Here is an 18,088-nt window from a genome sequence, read left to right as displayed (position 1 = left end):
TTTGTGTCATTTTAATAGCATCTTTAGGTTAATATTGTTATAGTGAACAAATATAAACCCTATATGTATAGGGTTAGGAGCTCAAATTAAAAAGATGTATAGCAAGAGATAGCGTTCATTGACGTTTTAAAATGGCTAACTTAGAACTTTTCTTATCAAAACGACGTTCCCTAAAACATATAGACCTTTTCTTTTCTTCTTCTTGTTCTTCTTCATGAGCTACAAGAACCAACTTTGCAACTAAACCATTTTTTTTCCCTGTTATATCCGCCTCCTGGTGGTTGTTAATGAGGAATGAGTGATAGACTTGGAGGTGATTGTAAGTTTATTATTATTCACTATAGTCTAGTTTGACGTTGTGTTGAGTGATTAAAAACAGCTACGACTTAAGTGGGGCTTTAATTCCTACTTAGGCCACATTATTTCCCAATCCAAAAACTTATTGGTGGCACATTCCCCCACTGATCCTTAACTAGTTTCGGCCTTGATGATATCACTCACGTTAAGTGATAGTGTAGATTAAAGGGCATGTTAGAATTTTACTATTGTGGCATCTATAGAGCTCTAAATCCTCAAAGCTATCTTTTTTAGTCAAAGGATAACTTTGCGAAAAACAATATATTTAAGGAATGAAAGCTTCATAGACGACGTGTCAATAAAAATCTGAACATGCCCATCAATATATTTGTTCACATCATTAATTAAACTCTAAATACCTAACATATGTCTAATTTTCAAAACGTTAGGTAGTTGTTTAAAATGTTCTTAAAGCGATCAAATATCTCAAATTATGAAGCCTAAATTTGTTTCAGCTTATTATTTCCACGTGTCCACGTAGTCCACTCTGGTTCCTTTTTGAGCGAGTCTCAAGGTAAGTTTTTTGTCAAAGAAAAATGAGTGTCTTCTGCTCCCACATCTTCTTCAGAAAATCCCCTTCAACTCCATTGAGATTCAGCTTTGGTTCAAACGCTTCTGAGAGGCACCCAGATAAGAAATGCCTCAAACCCTTTTCTTGAAGCCCTTCATTTCATCAGCTCCTCTTGATAATTGGAGGTTTGTTTCTCTTCCTTCACCCCCGTTTGTTAAACCCCTGCAAAACCCTCAGAACCCCATCTTACATTTGAGCATTTGTGTTTTGTTTCAGGTTCTAAAGTTTGAATCTTTAGTGTCCTGTTTGGTTGATTGTATAATTTGGGGGATAACATGGAGAATTTGGGTCTCTGGGTTGTAGTTTTTAGTTTTTACTTTGAAAGTTGCATGCTTTAGCTATGAAATTATCTGGGCAGCCAAAACAGGGAACTGTGGTTCATTAAATTCTCAATTTTGATTCAAAATACTGAAAGATATGTATATGAAGTATGTTTTTTTTTGTCTTCTTGTTATAGTTTTCCTATCTTGCATAATTGCATTTGTCTTAGAGCTGCTGCATTTCTTGGGGTTGAAGGTGAGAATGGTGGTTCTGTTCTGTATGTCTTTGGAATCAAAGTAGGGAGTCATATAATTCATTGAGTGAAATTAGGTTGCCATTACCCTCGAAGTCGAACAAGTACAAGCATATACCATAGATATAGGAATTTTACATTATTTTATATCTTCCTAATTGCAGTGTTAAGTAATTTACTTGTTTGCGCTCCTGGCCTTTGGCTTGTTTGCGCAAGTGGATGTATATTGACTTTGTACATTCAGATTGCCGGCAACCCGGGACAATCATGTTTTTCGTAGAAATTACTAGTCCGAGAGATATTTGATGATTTATGTGTTCATTGTGATATTCAGTAATAACTGTGTGACTTTTCGTCTTCAGTAAATTGAAAGAATGCACAAATTTTATAGGTTCCCGTGTCATTTGTACGGGCATGCTGGCACCAAGAAAATTCTTGCAGAAAAGGAAGAAAGTAGAAGCTTTCAAAGATGCTGCTGATGAAGCCGACCAGAAGAACTGGAGGAGACTTATGAATGAAATTGAAAAGACAGGTTCTGCAGTTTCTGTGCTCAAAAGTGAAAAGCTCAAGGACAAGACTGTTCCCAAGGATGTTGTCCTTGGAACTTTGGTTAGATTTAAGCAACTGAAAAAATGGATCCTTGTCAGCCAGGTGTTTAAAGATGCTCTTTTTGTTGTGCAATTATTCGGTTTCTGAGCACATTTCTTTAAGTGCTGGATTTTATTTGATGATTAAATCACTTGTTGCGTATGTTCCTTTGACTTCTAGATTCTCGAATGGCTCCAGACACAGAACTGGTGGGACTTCAGCAAAATGGATTTCCTGATGCTTATGACAGCTTATGGAAAGCAAGGGCACTACACAAGGGCTGAGAAGCTTTTAAGGTTGATGAACGAGAAAGGCCGCCATCCACCAAGTGTAATATCTCATACTGCTCTTATGGAAGCATATGGAAAAGGACGGCGATATAACAATGCTGAAGCAATATTTAGAAGGATGCTGTTTTCTGGGCCTGAACCGTCTGCTGTGACATATCAAATAATACTAAAGATATTTGTTGAGGTAAATACCTTGTTTAGCCAAACTTGTCACTGTCCTAACAACTTCGATTAAATCTTAATTTTCAGTTTAGTGCTGACAACATTTTGATGATGCCGGCATCTTCAATATTTTCAATGTTGCTGCCCTGTGAGCATTATGCATGCTTTCATTGGAGTCTTTCTACCTGCCTCATATAGTACCTTGAATTACAGGGATGTAAGTTCAAGGAAGCTGAAGAAATATTTGAGACTCTTTTAAATGAGGAAAAATCACCCTTAAAGCCAGACCAAAAGAAGGTCCACATGATGATTTATATGTATAAGAAGGGGGGGAGTTATGATAAAGCTCGTAAGATGTTTGCAGTGATGTCTGAGAGAGGTGTTCCACAATCGACGATCACTATTAATAGCTTGATATCATTTGAAAATAATACAAGGAAGTCTCCAAGATGTATAACCAGGTAAATTTTGGTAAAGTACATGATTAATTACTTAATTAGCCATGTAGCTCGGTAGAGCATGCTAAACCTTCCTATTTGAGTATGCTTTACAATTATAAAATAGGGTTGCAGCAATATTTTGCTGGTCTGTTTTGAAGAAAGAAAATAGTTTCCTTGGACTGTTTTTTTTACTACTTTTTAGCATCATTGGTTGATATATGATCCAAATAGAAGAATGTGTGGTCTCGCAGCAATAATTTCCTGGTCTATTTTGAAAAAAAAAAAAAAAGGCTTACTTACCTAAATGAGAATATGCATTTTGTTATCACCGAGGTTTAACAATGATTTTACATGGTTGCCAATCACATATGAAAATTTAAAAAAAGGGCAAAAATTATTGATCAAAGAAACGTAAAAATCCTGTATTTTCCTCTTTCTCATGCTTATCATATTACCTTGTTTTTCTTTTTTTTCTTTTTCCAAATATTACTGTTCTTTTTTGAATTTGGTACAAACTATCAACCTAAAGTTCCATGACCTTAACGTCTAATCATGCTACTCAATTAATAGCTTTATTGTTAGTAATAAAAATTATAAAATTCATCAGAAATTAAAGGAAGCTTCTAATGGCAGATGCAAAGAGCTGGTCTCCGACCTGACGTAGTGATTTATGCCTTACTCATTAATGCTTATGGGAAAGCAAGAAGAGAGGAAGAAGCCTTGGCCGTTTTTGAGGAAATGCTTGATGCTGGTGTCAGGTACTTAGGCTCAATGCTACTTTTTCTGTGATACAGGGAGCTGAAGTATTTGACAGTTACAAATGAATTTTCAACTCTTGATGTCAATTCCTCACCATTGATGAAAACTACAATCGCCACCATTCTCTCTCTTTTATAGACCTACCCGCAAAGCTTATAACATTTTGCTTCACGCATTTGCAATATCAGGAATGGGGGAACAAGCTCGAACTGTCTTCAAAAGCATGAGAAGGGACAGGTATACTTCTCAGTACCTTCATGTTGATATACTATAGTCAGAGTTTCGGAGATGAGTTGCACTTGCTAAACCTTATATTCGAAATTCTTTGTTTTGGTTCCAAAAGGATTGTTGTGCTAACTAGTGGCAGTAAATGAATACTGAGCACCATGTGCACTTTATGGGATAGGCCTAATAAACAAAACTGGATAAGAAAAAGTTTCAACTCCGTAAAATATTTACGTTGTCTCTCTTTCTTGTCTAGCTCTATCACGAGCAGAATGAGTTTAAAAATAACTGACTACATTGACATATTAGGTTGGACCTGTTAGTTGTTGGGTTCACTTATCCTAGATTCTAGGACCTAGAAATCTTGGACTTGGAAGTTATAGTTAATTGATGTTCATATGTAAACCGGGAACTTGGATGATTCAGTATTATATCAGATTGTAAATTCTGCAAACCAGTCAATGTTGGATTGGATTCGATCGGCATCCATCAGGTCGTTCCTCTCACTTCTCTCCCTTCACCAATTACCTTGACATGTGTTTGTCGAACGAAATACCTAGGTATTGTATGCAATTTATGGTTCTACTGTCTGATAGAACATGAATTATTAGGTGGCATAATGTCAAGTATCGTATGTCAAAAACAGTGGTCCATTTACACATAATTAAAGATATGCCTTTGTTGGAGGGTAGAAATAGCCCTATCCCTAAAAATTTACTCTCTGATCTGGATAGTGAACCCTCTGTTTTTCTTTGTTTTTTCTTCAGGTTTAACCCTGATCTTTGCTCTTATACGACGATGCTATCAGCATATGTGAATGCATCTGAAATGGAGGGTGCTGAGAAATTCTTCATAAGAATAATACAAGATGCATTTAAACCCAATGCCGTCACTTATGGGACGTTAATCAAAGGGTATTCTAAGACAAATAATATCGAGAAGATGGAGACATATGAGGAAATGCTGGCATCTGGTATTAATGTTGTGCCTTGGTCCGTTCATTAGTGCGGAAAGGAGATTCAGATTACAACCTCACCAAAATCACACTCAGTTGAACAGAATAAAATACAAGAAATAAAGACACCGAGAAATTTACGAGGTTCGGCAAAAACCTGCCTACGTCCCCGGAGAGATATTGTTTTTCACTATGAGAATGACAGTACAAGTACACATGAGTTAAATCAACATAACCCAATCTCAAATCCCTTGCACACTCACTCATAGAATTTTCCCAAGAGCCTCACTCTACCCTAAGAGTTCTTTCACTAGAATACTTTTCACTCTACCTCTCTTGATTTTCTCTCACCCGTGCCCATGCTTTCCCATGGGAGAGCCGAATGCTCTCCCCCTTTGGATGCTCTCTGATGCCTTCTCAGGAGAGAGCCGAATGCTCTCTCTCTCTCCCTAACTCGGCAAGCCTTCCCAATATAAGGCCAAGCCATCATAGCCATCATCATTGTGTCTTGCATCATCATTAAAGCAAAAAACAAACATCATCATTAAAGTAAAAGCAAGCATCATCATTATATCTTTACTCATGATGATGTCCACCAAACTTTTGCTTTTACTTTGTCTGCAACTTTCATCCACACCATGTGATATTTCCACCGAAAACAAACACAGGTCACTTCATTATTGTTAACACATGACTCATAATTACTCACAAATGTATAAGCCAAACACAACAATTAAACCAAATCAAACAATCTTGACAACAATCATGGATGCGAATGGAAAGAACAGAGATTTCGGCAGTGCTGTTGTTTGGTACCAGGAAATGGAATCCTGTAGGCTTCCGCCTGATCAGAAAGCAAAAAATATCCTTTTGTCTCTGGTAAAAACAGCAGAGGAACAGAAGGTGGCTAATCAGCTTGTAGGAAATTTGGATTAGAGTAGCAATGAACAAGGAGCTAGTAAGTCTTTGGTGCCCATTGATGAGAATGATAGTGACGATGAGTATGATGAAGAGGATGATGAAAATTATGATGATGAATTAGAGTGTTCTTCACAAGTCACTTCATCAAATGATGAGCGAAAACGTGAACTGATTTATTTACACTCTGATAACGAGAAAAACCTCGAGGACTTACTTGCAGTTGCAGATTTGTAAAGTTACGATATTCTATTTTGTGGTATAGTGGCTTGACGGTTAAGCCAAGAATATAAGTTAAGAGTTACTTTGTGGGAGCGGAATTACTTCACACCAGCTTAAGTGAGTATATTTTGCTGCTTGTGAACTATATTGGATCAGTATTCCGGCCACCCTTGATCGTCTTGCTCTTTGAGATGAGATGGACGGAGAACAAAATGGAACCGTTTGATGTTGCAGCAGCCTAGTTAATGTGCATTTTTTGGAATTCGCACTTGTGTATAACCCACAAGCACAATTTTGTGATTCAAGTGTTTCAGCTTCTACACTAAAAGGTCTGGTAGAAATTTTTGCTGCTCATTCTGTGAAACAATGACTTTTTTTCATTCAATCTGATGAGCTTTGTGCAGGGGAAGAAACAAAACAAACATCTAGGCTAATTCTCGTTGACCATGCGATATCAAAACAAAGGATTTCCTACATGAAGCGCAGGTGAAATGAAGTTCGGAAACCTTCATGGCCGCCTCATATATCGGTCACCAAGTCTAATCCTTCTGCACTTGCAGATCTCTTCAATCGTTCTGCACTTGCAGATCTCTTCAATCGTTCAGCCGCTTTTTCAACCTACAAAAGCATGGCCATTGGTGAGAACTTAGTCAAATGCACTTCGTATTTGCAATTTAAGATTAGTTTTCGAAATTTAAATTACCTCAGCAGTCCAGTTTGTTCTTGCAGTGAGAACAATTAGAGTTACTGTTTGTAGAAAAACTCCAATGATCAAACCCCACCAAATACCCTGAAAAATACCAAAAATTCATCATTTGCCATCACTCACAAAGCAAATCAATCACTTTTGCTAGCGAGAGTGAGGAGATATTCAACTTACTGCTACTCCCATGCTGGTTTTGAAGCCCAGAACACATCCGATTGGAAGACCGATAATGTAGTAACATGTCAGGTTAACATACGCCACAACAGCTTGCCATCCACTTCCGATCGCCACCCCTGAAATTCCACACAAGCTAAATTATAAACAACGGCTAAATACTTTGCTTATAGGCTGTTCATCTACTGCATCTATATATCATGTATGAATACCTGAGAGTATAGGTTGAATGCCATTCAAGAAAACAGAGATGGCCAGCAATGGGGTTAAATTCGATACTGCCGTGACAACCTCGTCGTCGCTCGTAAAAAGCTTGCTTAGTGCGACTCGGAATATCAATATAATCGCAGTGAAGATTATGCTAATCAGTATGCTCGTCCCGTTCACTACAAACACCGAAAACTTGGCCACCTTCGCATGGCCGGCACCGAGCTCGTTACTGACTCGAACACTGGCTGCCGCGGCTAGCCCTAACATAAATTGCATGTCCCAGTTCAAGTAGTTCATGCTGGAATTGCATCACATAAAAAAATGTAAAATTAGATTAAAATGTCTGTTAAAAAACCTGATCAAAATTGACCAATAAAAGATGAAATAGATAAAAAAAATTGCTTTAGCAAAAGGCTTACCAAATAGAAATGGAGTCCAGTGCAATCGTAGGATTGGCGAGAAGCCCTGATATCAGCACCAGCCCTTGGCTGTACCAAATCTCCAAACTACATCAATGCATGACAAAACCCAACGTTATTTGTAAGTAAAAATGAGTTTTATAAGTGAGAAGTAAAGTGAAAAAAGGGGAGAAGAGTAATACGTACAAATAAAAACCGGTAACAAATTTTTAATCAAAAGAAGAATTTGGGGATGCTAAAAAGACAATGAATCGTCGTTCTCTGTTCTATTGTGACTAAAACTTTGCAACCGGTTGTATCTGCGCGTATTTCCTAAAAATCTTACACTTACCAGAGCATGATAGCGGATGCAACAGTCAACTTAAAGTAAGGCCAAATGCCCCAAAAGGCCTTCCCAGAGAAGCCAGTCCAAGTCTCCTTACACTTGGGGCTGACAACAATGTAAATCCCATATACGATGACAAGAAGCCACCATGAGAAACTCAGAGTGAGAGCCGCCCCCGTCAGCCCATAATCCGCCACATAAACCACCACCCAACTGAGCAGAATGTGGACGAGGAAAACCCCGAACGACATAAAAGCCAGAGGGTTGACAATGTTTTGTGCTTGGAGAAACCTCTGCTGAGGGCAGTTTATGGCAAATGCATAGAGCTGTGGGACTATTCCTCTGGCAAATACTTGTCCCTGCTCGGCTATTTCCTCTGTTTGGCCAATGGCTATGAGGATTGGACCTGACCACCAGTACAAAAATGTTAGGAGGACTGCTGCTCCCAAGTGCAGGATGATTGCTCGTTGGCATATGATTCCCATTGCTGGATACTGTCTGGCGCCATATGCTTGCCCACACACTGTTTGCACAGCACTTGCCATTCCCAACTTTGATTCCAAAACAAGAATTAAGAACACAAAAGCGTTAGTCCAACCATACAAGAAAAATATGGAGAGAAAATTGGGCTACATGGCCTTTTTAGCGTAACAAGTTTGGCACTCTCGGTTTAGATTTAGATACTCCAAACTGAACATGTTGTGTTTTTTTTTCATGTATAATGTGAGCGCTAGATGCTAACTTAAGTCTGAAGTAGCGAAAAAAAAACACTAAATGAAAACTGCTATTTGCACTTTATAATAGACATTGAATGAATCTGGCACGACTGCAGAATGATTATGTTGAGTGCTAATGACCGTTGTCGTTAATTATCAGAGTACATTAGTAGTTTGGGTACGTACCATAATACCATAAGCAAGACCCTGAATTCCCACACTGGCAATAGAGGCACCAGCAAGCTCCAAGGCACTCAAATGCCCACAAAACATGAGGGTGGTAAAGCTGAGCATGTAGTTGAATATGGAGACGATGATAGATGAGCCGGATAAAGTCCATAAGAGCCTTGACTCCCATGCCACCAGCCTAAGCCACCACCGAACTGCTACGGGCTTGTGCTCCAGGAACTCTTCAACGGCAGTGGACGAAAGGTCAGGAATCCGGGAATGTGAGTCGAGTCCGTTAAGTAGCGGTTGGTACTCTTCTGCCGTCCCCATGGTTATCTCAGCGGCTGAGTCACCAAAATTTGATGGTTGTGAAACTGTGTGAGATGGTGTGTATGTGTTTTACGTGGAAGGAGTGTGCATGATGTATTTATACGCTGTTACATTGTGTGGAAAAATAAGAAGGGAAAGAGGTGAAACTATGTTATAACTACCATTCAAAATATTAGGTGTACAAGAGAAGTTTAGCTGCAACTACCTAAGTCTACATATATATATATATATATATATATATTCTTGGAATTGACATAAAGTCAAATATCGACATTCAAAGGCAGTGTTCAATTATATATATATTAGCCTTCGTGCACACACTTACACGTGCAGAAAACATTTTTTGAATTACAGTGTTTTACGATCTATTTATACATTTTAAATGTATTTATATGCGTGAATTGCTTCTATACTTATTTTTTTTTATGAAAAAAAAGTCAAATATTTGAACTAAATGAATAATAGTAGACCATGCTAGAAGAAACCCCTCATAAACCAATCAAAGCAGCTGAATCCATATTAATAAAAGCAGTCTTTCAATTTCCATCTACATTCTATTGAATTTAAATTGAGATTAGAAAAAAATAATATTTAATAAACAACTGATTGAATCACATTATTACTAACTCATTGTGAGGGTAAGTCCACTTCCTCCCCCTTAGTGTAGATAACATCGTTTATTAAAAAAAATGATCATTTGACAACTAATTGAATCACATTATTATGCGTGTGCGAGGATTTTATTTATTTTTTATTTATTTTTATAACTGGTACTATACGCCTCTTAAGTGTTTGAAAATAGAGAAATAATATTTAAAAACAACCGCGTGCAAAATACATTTTTTGAATCACAGCACGCTACACGCAACTTATATATTTTAAATGTATTCATATGCGTGAATTGCTTCATGATTTTTCTTATTTTTTATTATATTTTCCCTTCCCTTTCACGTAAGCACCATCAACTTTCACTCATTCTTTCATTTTTTTTATTCGTTTATCTCATCCCACTTATATTTATATTATATTTTATGATGACAAAATTACAAAATTACGCCTGCATTATTTTGGGCTGCATTTGAATTTTTTTTTTTGTTTTGGGGCATTTTTGTCCAAATTGTTTTGGTGATGCTGTGACCCCAAATGGGGTACACTGGCTTTATATATAAAGATAAACTAAAATTGTTAGTGACTGGTTAGACACTTGGTATCGAAAATGACTTACAAGACACAAGTTCTTTATCATGTGACGTTATGTGCTAATGAAATAAAGATATATGAACAAACACTTTCACATGTTTTTATTTTATTAGCACAAGAAGCTATTGTGATGACAAACTCATGCCATATAAATTGCACCTGCACCATATGAGTCATTCTCTACCATTGTCATTAGGTTTTCCTTCAAAGGACCAGTGTCATTAGGTTAGTGAGGCACATTTCAGTTGATGGCGCCTCTTGTTATTTTTCAAAGTTATCCTTTAAATCTTAAAGTGGTCCTTGGCCAATTTCCTATGATTTGGTGTTTAAAATTTAACATATTTCTTTCTACGATTGTATCGATGATTTGAATGGAGGCAGATTCTCTGCCCTCCCACTTCCTGTGCCCTATTGTTTTGTGTGGTCATGGTTAAGCCACATCAACATTTTATATTTTTTTTATAGAGATAATAAGACAAAAATGAATAGTATTATAAAATGTTTACGTGGTTTAACCGTGACCACACAAAATAGGAAGACACGGTAGGACACGGGAAATGGGAGGTCAGGGAATCTGCCTCCGATTTGAATACCATACGAATCTGATAATTCAATCTGATTCGATCGGAATCCAATCTATTTACTGAATATGTCTATTCAATTTGAATTGACAGTCCAACTTCTAGAACATGTTTACGAAGTTATTTTGGAGAAATTTTCGGTGTTCCCGTCACCCCACATCACCATGGACACTTGGTGTACCCATCCAATCAGGAGATGCCACGTTTCCCATTAAAGAATCTTTCTGATTTATTTTTTAAGAAAATCAATTAAACAAACACTTTAATGGAAAACGTGGCATCTCCTGATTGGATGGGTACACCAAGTGTGATGGTGATGTGGGGTGACGGGAACACCGAAAAATTTCTAGTTATTTTGATATTATATACGAAATAACCATGCTTGGATGCGAACAGACATAACTACATCTTAGAAAATGTGTGAGAATTTGAACTCTCCAGGCGAAGTCGAGCTAGCGGTATAACCTAGGTAGAGAGCGCCAGTCATACTATTTGGCCCAGCTGACTGGTTGCCCATGTCAGAAGCTCTAATCATCAGATTGTCTGCCCTTCTGTTACCGTGCCCTTCCCATCCATTTTTATTTGTGCGGTCATGGTTAAGCCACGTCAACATTTTATATTTATATTGCTTTTTGTCCTATTATCTTTATTAAAAAATCAATATAAAATATTAACGTAGCTTAACCGTGACCTCACAAATAAAAATGGATGGGAAGGACATGGTAACAGGAGGCAGACAATCTGCCTCCCTAATCATGAGGTTCTACTTCATCTTACCACTCGCTCAATATGCCATGTGCAATAAGTTTTATTATAAATTTTTATTATGCATTAACATCCAATTGTTAGAGAATATTAAGTTTAAAAGAATATATTTATCTGAAAGGTGTAGGGTGAGAGAGAATCTAAGGGTGTGTTTGTTTCCCTTCACTAATCCTCATTGGACTGGACTAGACTAATAATTAGTCCAGTCTCATGTTTGTTACTTCACGTGACTAAATTTAGTGGGAGTAAGCCGGACTCGCCTCGACTAAGGACCCTGCTAGACGATCTTGGCCAGAGACGTTGCGAATCATGGGACTAGCTAATCCTTTCAATCGTTCTCTGCTTACGTCCTCTACTCTCCTCTCTGCTCGCGTTCTCTACCTCTCCTCGTCCCCAACCCTAAATAATGAACAAAGACCTCGATTCGAATTTCAATCGGAGAACTCACGAGCTCCGTCGTCCGATTCACCTCCGCCCAAACCAAGCTCATCGGTCGCGCCCTCCGATTGGGCTCCTTCTTTCTAGACCTCAATTTTCGACAGCAAGGACTTCGGGCTCCATCCTCCTTGACCTCTTCCACCAACCATGCCCAGATGCAACACCTAACCATGCCAGATGCAACGCCTAAATCTCAAAACAATAACAACAATCCTAATAACAGCGTCCTGTGCACAATTTCAGCGGAGGCCTCTGTACAACCGGCAATCCGATGAAGCATCTGAAAATTGTGACGAATCATCTACATAATCAAACGAAGTCTCTGCAAATGGAAAAAATAAAAAAAACAATTTGGATTTTTTCTGGGTTTGATTTGAATTCTTCATTGTAATTGATAATGGAGAAATTGGGTACAATATTTGGATTATGGGTTGAAGTACATATTCACAATTTCCTAAATTGTTGATAGGAAATGAAATGAAAAGAAGAAGAAAAGTTCTGGGCTAGTGCAAAGAAGACAGGGATGAAAAGAAAAGAAGGGTAGAGAGACGGGAGAGAGTGAGCCAAATAAAAAAGCATAGAATAATAATAATAAAATATCAACAAGATAAATTAAAAATTGACAAAAAATAATATTTGAATTCCAATAATAATTTAGTCCGTGATTTAGTCCGGTACTGCACCAAACACTTCACTGTTTTTATCCTGCTTAGTCCAAGCCAAGTCAGTCTAGCTTAGTCTAAGCCAAGTCAGTCTAGCTTAGTCTCTAAAGTTAGTCCAGTTCGAAATAGTTCGGTACAACAAACGCACCCTAAGTGTTACCTGAAACTGGAAGGAGTAGGGTGAATATATTTATACGTTGTTACATTATGTAGGAAAAATAAGAAGGGAATGAGGAGAAACTGTCTTTTAACTTTCTGTCCTCCCTTCTCCTTAGCTATGATACTACATTCCCATCCCACCATGTACTTGGATAGGCGGGCTCCGATCAGAAAATGGACTCCAAATCTACTACCCTCCTTCACTTCCCATCCCCCAACCGGCATACCTATGCAGGATCCCAATTGAGGTCAAGTGTTGGGTATTTTACATACCCTTAGTCTCACCCTCTATCGTATGATACTTTGTTTGTATATATTTGTAGGAGTTCGTGAAGTGGATTTGGATTTGGTGTCTACCTTCTCGATTTGGAGTTTGGCTTCATCCGAGGATGTGATGGTGGTGACGATGTGATCTTTGCTGTGGAGATTATAATTTTTTACTTTTTGTTTTCTATTGCCTTCGGGCCTAAGCTTATATGGGTCTTCCGTTATATCTTGAGTTGTTGCTCTCATTTTACTTGGATCTTTTACTTTTTATGTAGTTGTTTACCCGGTCTTTTTTGGGCTTTGTACTAGTTTTTGTCTTAATGAAAATTGACTTTCTGATTAAAAAAAAACGAAAACTAATAAATGGTTTGAAAACTTTGAATTTTAACTATAAGGACAAAATAAAAGATAAAATAAATAGTATCATGATTGACTTTTTAATGTAAAAATATGTTTTGTTAAAGTAAATAGTAAATGAAGTTTTTCAATAAAGTTTTCTTAAAAAAAAAAAGAAAAAAAAAAGAAAAGGGGTATAGTTACCTACCATTCAAAATGTTAGGCACCCACCAGTTTGTACGTGTTATCTTGGCAAGAGAAGTTTAGCTGCTACTAAACCACTTATTTTTTTTGTCGACATTCCATTATATCACTGACATCAGATGATATCAGTGAGTGTCGTTGGGTTTTCTTCGAAAGGACAAGTGCCCTTACGGTAGTAGGCCACATTTCAGGTCTTTTTTTCTTTCTTCAGTTTGTTTTTTCTAAATTTAAATTTCTATTTTGGGGAATTAGTTTAGTAGCCCTCTTACACAACCACCAACCAAAAATAGTTTTGTTATTGAAGTGTATGTGTACTAGATCCTCTTACCAACCACCAACCACCAACCAAAACAGGTCGAGTCAATTTACCTGTTAATTTTAACAGGTAAAATAACACGATTTGTTAAAAATTCATTAAGATAATAAGTATGACACGACACGATCTGTTTATTAAGCCTAGTTAATAGTATCTCAAACTAAACGCTCGTCACAATTTAACAAAGTTAAAATATAAAAAAAATAATCTATTTACACATGACTACTTAGAAGAAAATTTTAAGTGCGATAATCACACAGTCACATGTTTTTATTATAACTGTAGGGATTATTGTAGAAAATCTCCTTGAATATAATAAAAATTAATATAGAGTCTCAGGAACCATTACTAAATTGAATGGGTCTTACAAATCCAACTAGTTTTTGGAAGGATCTCTATGTTCCCTTCTATTCCATTTGTAACTACTCTGCTGAAAAAACAATGAAAAACATATGCTTATAAGATAAGCTAATTTATCAGAGGGTATCATTCTGATCCATCAAAGAATTTGCTCAACAAAAACAGGTACAAAATATACAAAACAGCCACAGAGAAATACAGAAAAAGTTAAAAAACAAGTACAAATTAATCATCTTAGAGTTTAAAAAATACAAGAAAAAAATTAAAAACATGCAGAAAGAAACATAATTAATACATACGATTAAACAGAGGTGCGTGAGTCGCTAAAAAAAGTGTGTGAAAGTCATCTCCCTTTTCAAATATGCTAAAAGCTAGGTTGGACCAGTTTGCTCAAAACAGATCGGTGGTCCTTTAGCTTTAGGCCGAAGTAGACACTTTTGGGAAACAGAAGCTTTGGATGCAATTCAGAATCTGTGCCCAAAAGCTGTACCAAACGCAGCCTAAGACCGGTCCATGGTCATCGTAATTTGGACGACGATAGCAGAAGCCGATCAGTTGATGAAGCAGTACTACTGTCCACCATTGAACTTGTTGATGTAGAAACAATATCCCAAGGATCAGTCACTTCATTTGGAACATATTCAACTTCTTCAAGATTTTGCTGCACATTAGAACCTTTAACTGATTTTTTAATCCCTTCCAGCTCCATTGCAACTTCTTTCATCGTGGGACGTCTCTTTCCATTCAAGTCCAAGCATCTTCTTGCAAGGCAAGCAACTGCCTCAATCCGTTCTTTACTTCCCTCCTTCGTAATCCGATCATCAACGATATCAAATAGACGTTTCTCTTCCATTTTAAGAATGAAGTATGTGGCTAGACTTCTGCCTTCTTCCGATCTTGTGAATGAAATTGGTTTTTGACTCGTCAAGAGCTCAACGAGGACTACTCCGAAGCTATAAACATCGCTCTTTTCAGTGAATTGGCTTGACTGGAAGTACTCCGGATCCAAGTATCCAAAAGTGCCTTGTACTAGTGTGGTTACATGAGTTTGATCGATGGAAATTGATCTTGAAGTTCCAAAATCAGCTACTTTTGCTCTGTACTTGTCATCTAAAAGTATGTTTGTGGATTTAATATCACGATGATAAATGGGAATGGAAGCTGATGAGTGCAGGTAGAAAAGAGCTCCAGCGACCTCAATGGCAATTCTCAAGCGCATATCCCACAGAAGAGGAAACTCTTCATTATCTTCGTGGATATACTCGAAAAGGGTACCATTGGGAACATATTCATACACCAGTAGAGGAACATTTGTCTCCAAACAACACCCGAATAGCTTAACCACATTCCTGTGGTTAAGTTGTGAAAGAATGACAATCTCGTTAATGAAAGGCCTGAGTTTCCCTTCATCAATCACCTTCGACTTTTTCACTGCAACAAGTCTTCCATCTGTCAACATTCCTTTGTAAACGGTACCTTGGCCTCCCTGACCAAGTATTCTGTTCACATTAAAATGATCTGTGGCCTTCTCTAGCTCCTTTGGATCAAATATTTTTATTTTCTCAACATTGACTTCACCGGAGCTCAATTGTTCTTTGATTAATAAGCCACCGTTTTGTTTGAAGAACTTCTCTCGGCGTTTAGTGTCATTTCTTTTCTTCACTACCTTGTATAACCACCACGCAGCAGCAAGAAGGAGTAATAGCCCCAAGCTTGCACCAACACCTGCACAAATCAATACATTTTACAAAAAGTACCCAAATCTTTGGCTAATCTCTCTGGAAAATTTAGTGAAATGTTCAAGTTTTTTCGCATTTGAGTCCACTGAAAGTCGCACCTGACCAACTGAGGGGACAGAGGCGTACCTATAACCACTGGTTTCACTGCAGATTTCTTCTTTTCAGGAGGACCGTAAATGTAAGCTGCATAACTCCCAAGAGAATTTTCACAGAAACACGTATTTCCAAGATTTTTTAGCAAACAAGGGTTCATCTGTGGATCCGCACATTCATCAATATCTGATACGAATTAAGTGCAAAAGACTGATTAACCAAACGGCAGAAGAATGAACATTATAAAAGATGAATTAGAAATAAATAGTGAAAATATTTGCCTTGTATTTGAGGCCATTTCTTTAAATGCCAAAGCATTCAAAATAAAAACAAAATAATTAAAAAGATTGTGAATTTGTGAGAGGTTTACCTTGGCATCCATCAGGAAGATACGGATTTCCTCTGTATCCCCCTTTGCAAAAGCATCGAACCACGGAGTTCTGGTTACTAAAAAAGGTGGTATTTTCACACCGAGTTGAACTGTTGAAAGTTGTTGATTTATTCGTTGCAAGCGAGTCATATGACCGTCTATCTATCCCCCACTCCAGCACCACAGGAAAGTAGTCCATGTTTTGTACGTCTGAGGCTTTTCTTAGTCCTTTGTTCTCAAACCATTGTCGGTCTACTAAGAATGCATACTTGCATCCCTCTGTGCGTTCCCCGGTTTCCACGCTCTCTATAGTTGTATTGAACACCTGAAGATCCGAAGGGATTGTTGTCTGGCAGCAGTCAATCCCATTGCAGGTACTACTACTACCATCTGCAGTTGAACCACTTCGGCACAAAGATAAGCACCCGCCAATAGTCGAACCGTTCATTGTCATCCGAGCCAAGTTGTTGCATCCGACAGCAGTGAATCCATTGTTGGATTGGGAGAAAACAAAAGGGCCTCCTTCCAAGCTCATCACATAGGCACTGCTCATATCACCACACGTTGACTTTGCAGGATAGTTGACACGAACTGTGCCTAGTTCCATCGATACATTCAGAACTTCAAGTTTGGTGCTATTTAAGAAAGGCTTGGAAGGATTGTTAGTATCATTGCAGGATATCGAAAACCATTCATCAAGGTAGCAGTTGGGTCCAATTCCAAAAGGGTATGGAATCGTAACACTCCCACACTGTGCTTGGCAATCAGGCAATGCTACAGGCAATGCTAGAGACTGTGATTGTGCCAATGCACTACTCATTTGCCACAACAACAAAACCATCTGAAAAATTTGTACCACCATTTTCATCTCTCTCTCTCTCTCTCTCTCTCTGCCCTTGAACGTGACGGAAAAAATCCGAGTTCCCCATCCGTGCTTTATAAGGAGGAGTCCGACTAATAATAAATTCTTTTACGCGTTGTGTAGAAAGATCAGAGTCAAAGAAGAAACATTGAAGGTCGGGCTCGGATATATAGTTCTTTGCACTTTCCTGCTGATTTCACTGAAGGCCGGACAAGATTGAAGGAACAACTCTTACTATTACGAAATTTGTGTTGTGAAAATTCTCCGGCATTCTAGAATATCAGACCTTTTCCTTTCTCGCCAGTCCATCTGAAGTCAAATTTTGAACAAGTCACATTAACACAAGAGGAAATTAGCATGGAAATAGAATGGTTCTGTTGATTTTTCTCTTCCTTTCTCAAATAATCTTTTTTATTTTTATTGTTGTATTTTTAGTATTGTTTTTGCACGCACCGTGTACTCTAGCTGAGCCATACTTTGACAAATAAAAAATTAGGTGACTGGACTGTGAAAGACTGAAGTATGCTAATTTATAAATATATTATATATGTATACTAAAAATTCAAATTGGAAAATATCAGTCAACGAATAAGAAAATTCATCGAAAAAGATTGGAGGAAGCATCACACAAGGCTTGTTTACGTATCCGTAATCGGAATGAAAATGTAAAATTGAATTTTGATTACG

General features: G+C 37.7%; 2 protein-coding genes and 1 pseudogene across 2 annotated transcripts; 1 reads left to right on the top strand and 2 right to left on the bottom strand.

Annotated features, from left to right (window-relative positions):
* The first annotated feature begins 882 nt into the window (after nt 1-882).
* Nucleotides 883-6,357, top strand: LOC126611133 (pentatricopeptide repeat-containing protein At3g59040-like; annotated as a pseudogene).
* On the bottom strand, nt 6,356-9,135 carry LOC126611128 (protein DETOXIFICATION 41-like). Its single transcript, XM_050279307.1, has 7 exons — nt 8,738-9,135; nt 7,842-8,386; nt 7,511-7,597; nt 7,094-7,389; nt 6,882-7,000; nt 6,705-6,791; nt 6,356-6,619 (listed from the first exon to the last, which is right to left on the bottom strand). The coding sequence occupies exons 1-7, from the start codon at nt 9,047-9,049 to the stop codon at nt 6,521-6,523; spliced, it is 1,545 nt and encodes a 514-aa protein (XP_050135264.1). The 5' UTR covers nt 9,050-9,135; the 3' UTR covers nt 6,356-6,520.
* A 5,398-nt stretch (nt 9,136-14,533) lies between these two features.
* On the bottom strand, nt 14,534-17,458 carry LOC126611121 (wall-associated receptor kinase-like 8). Its single transcript, XM_050279296.1, has 3 exons — nt 16,540-17,458; nt 16,203-16,355; nt 14,534-16,062 (listed from the first exon to the last, which is right to left on the bottom strand). Exons 1-3 carry the CDS (start codon nt 17,405-17,407, stop codon nt 14,855-14,857), a joined length of 2,229 nt encoding a protein of 742 aa, XP_050135253.1. The 5' UTR covers nt 17,408-17,458; the 3' UTR covers nt 14,534-14,854.
* Between the last annotated feature and the right edge of the window lie 630 nt (nt 17,459-18,088).

The sequence above is a fragment of the Malus sylvestris genome, chromosome 17 (assembly GCF_916048215.2).
Source record: "Malus sylvestris chromosome 17, drMalSylv7.2, whole genome shotgun sequence".
Lineage (NCBI taxonomy): Eukaryota > Viridiplantae > Streptophyta > Magnoliopsida > Rosales > Rosaceae > Malus > Malus sylvestris.
The sequence above is the reverse complement of the archived record's forward strand: the minus strand, read 5'-3'. Positions and strand labels throughout refer to the sequence as shown.

Excerpts from the sequence above, each read along its gene's own strand:
- LOC126611121 (XM_050279296.1), bottom strand. The coding sequence starts at position 17,407 with ATGAAAATGGTGGTACAAATTTTTCAGATGGTTTTGTTGTTGTGGCAA. Across the intron at positions 16,356-16,539 it reads TCTTCCTGATGGATGCCAAG|ATATTGATGAATGTGCGGAT; the intron begins GTAAACCTCTCA and ends AATTCGTATCAG. Across the intron at positions 16,063-16,202 it reads AGTGAAACCAGTGGTTATAG|GTGTTGGTGCAAGCTTGGGG; the intron begins GTACGCCTCTGT and ends TGATTTGTGCAG.
- LOC126611128 (XM_050279307.1), bottom strand. The coding sequence starts at position 9,049 with ATGGGGACGGCAGAAGAGTACCAACCGCTACTTAACGGACTCGACTCA. Across the intron at positions 7,390-7,510 it reads CTGGACTCCATTTCTATTTG|CATGAACTACTTGAACTGGG; the intron begins GTAAGCCTTTTG and ends ATGCAATTCCAG. Across the intron at positions 7,001-7,093 it reads CATTCAACCTATACTCTCAG|GGGTGGCGATCGGAAGTGGA; the intron begins GTATTCATACAT and ends GTGGAATTTCAG.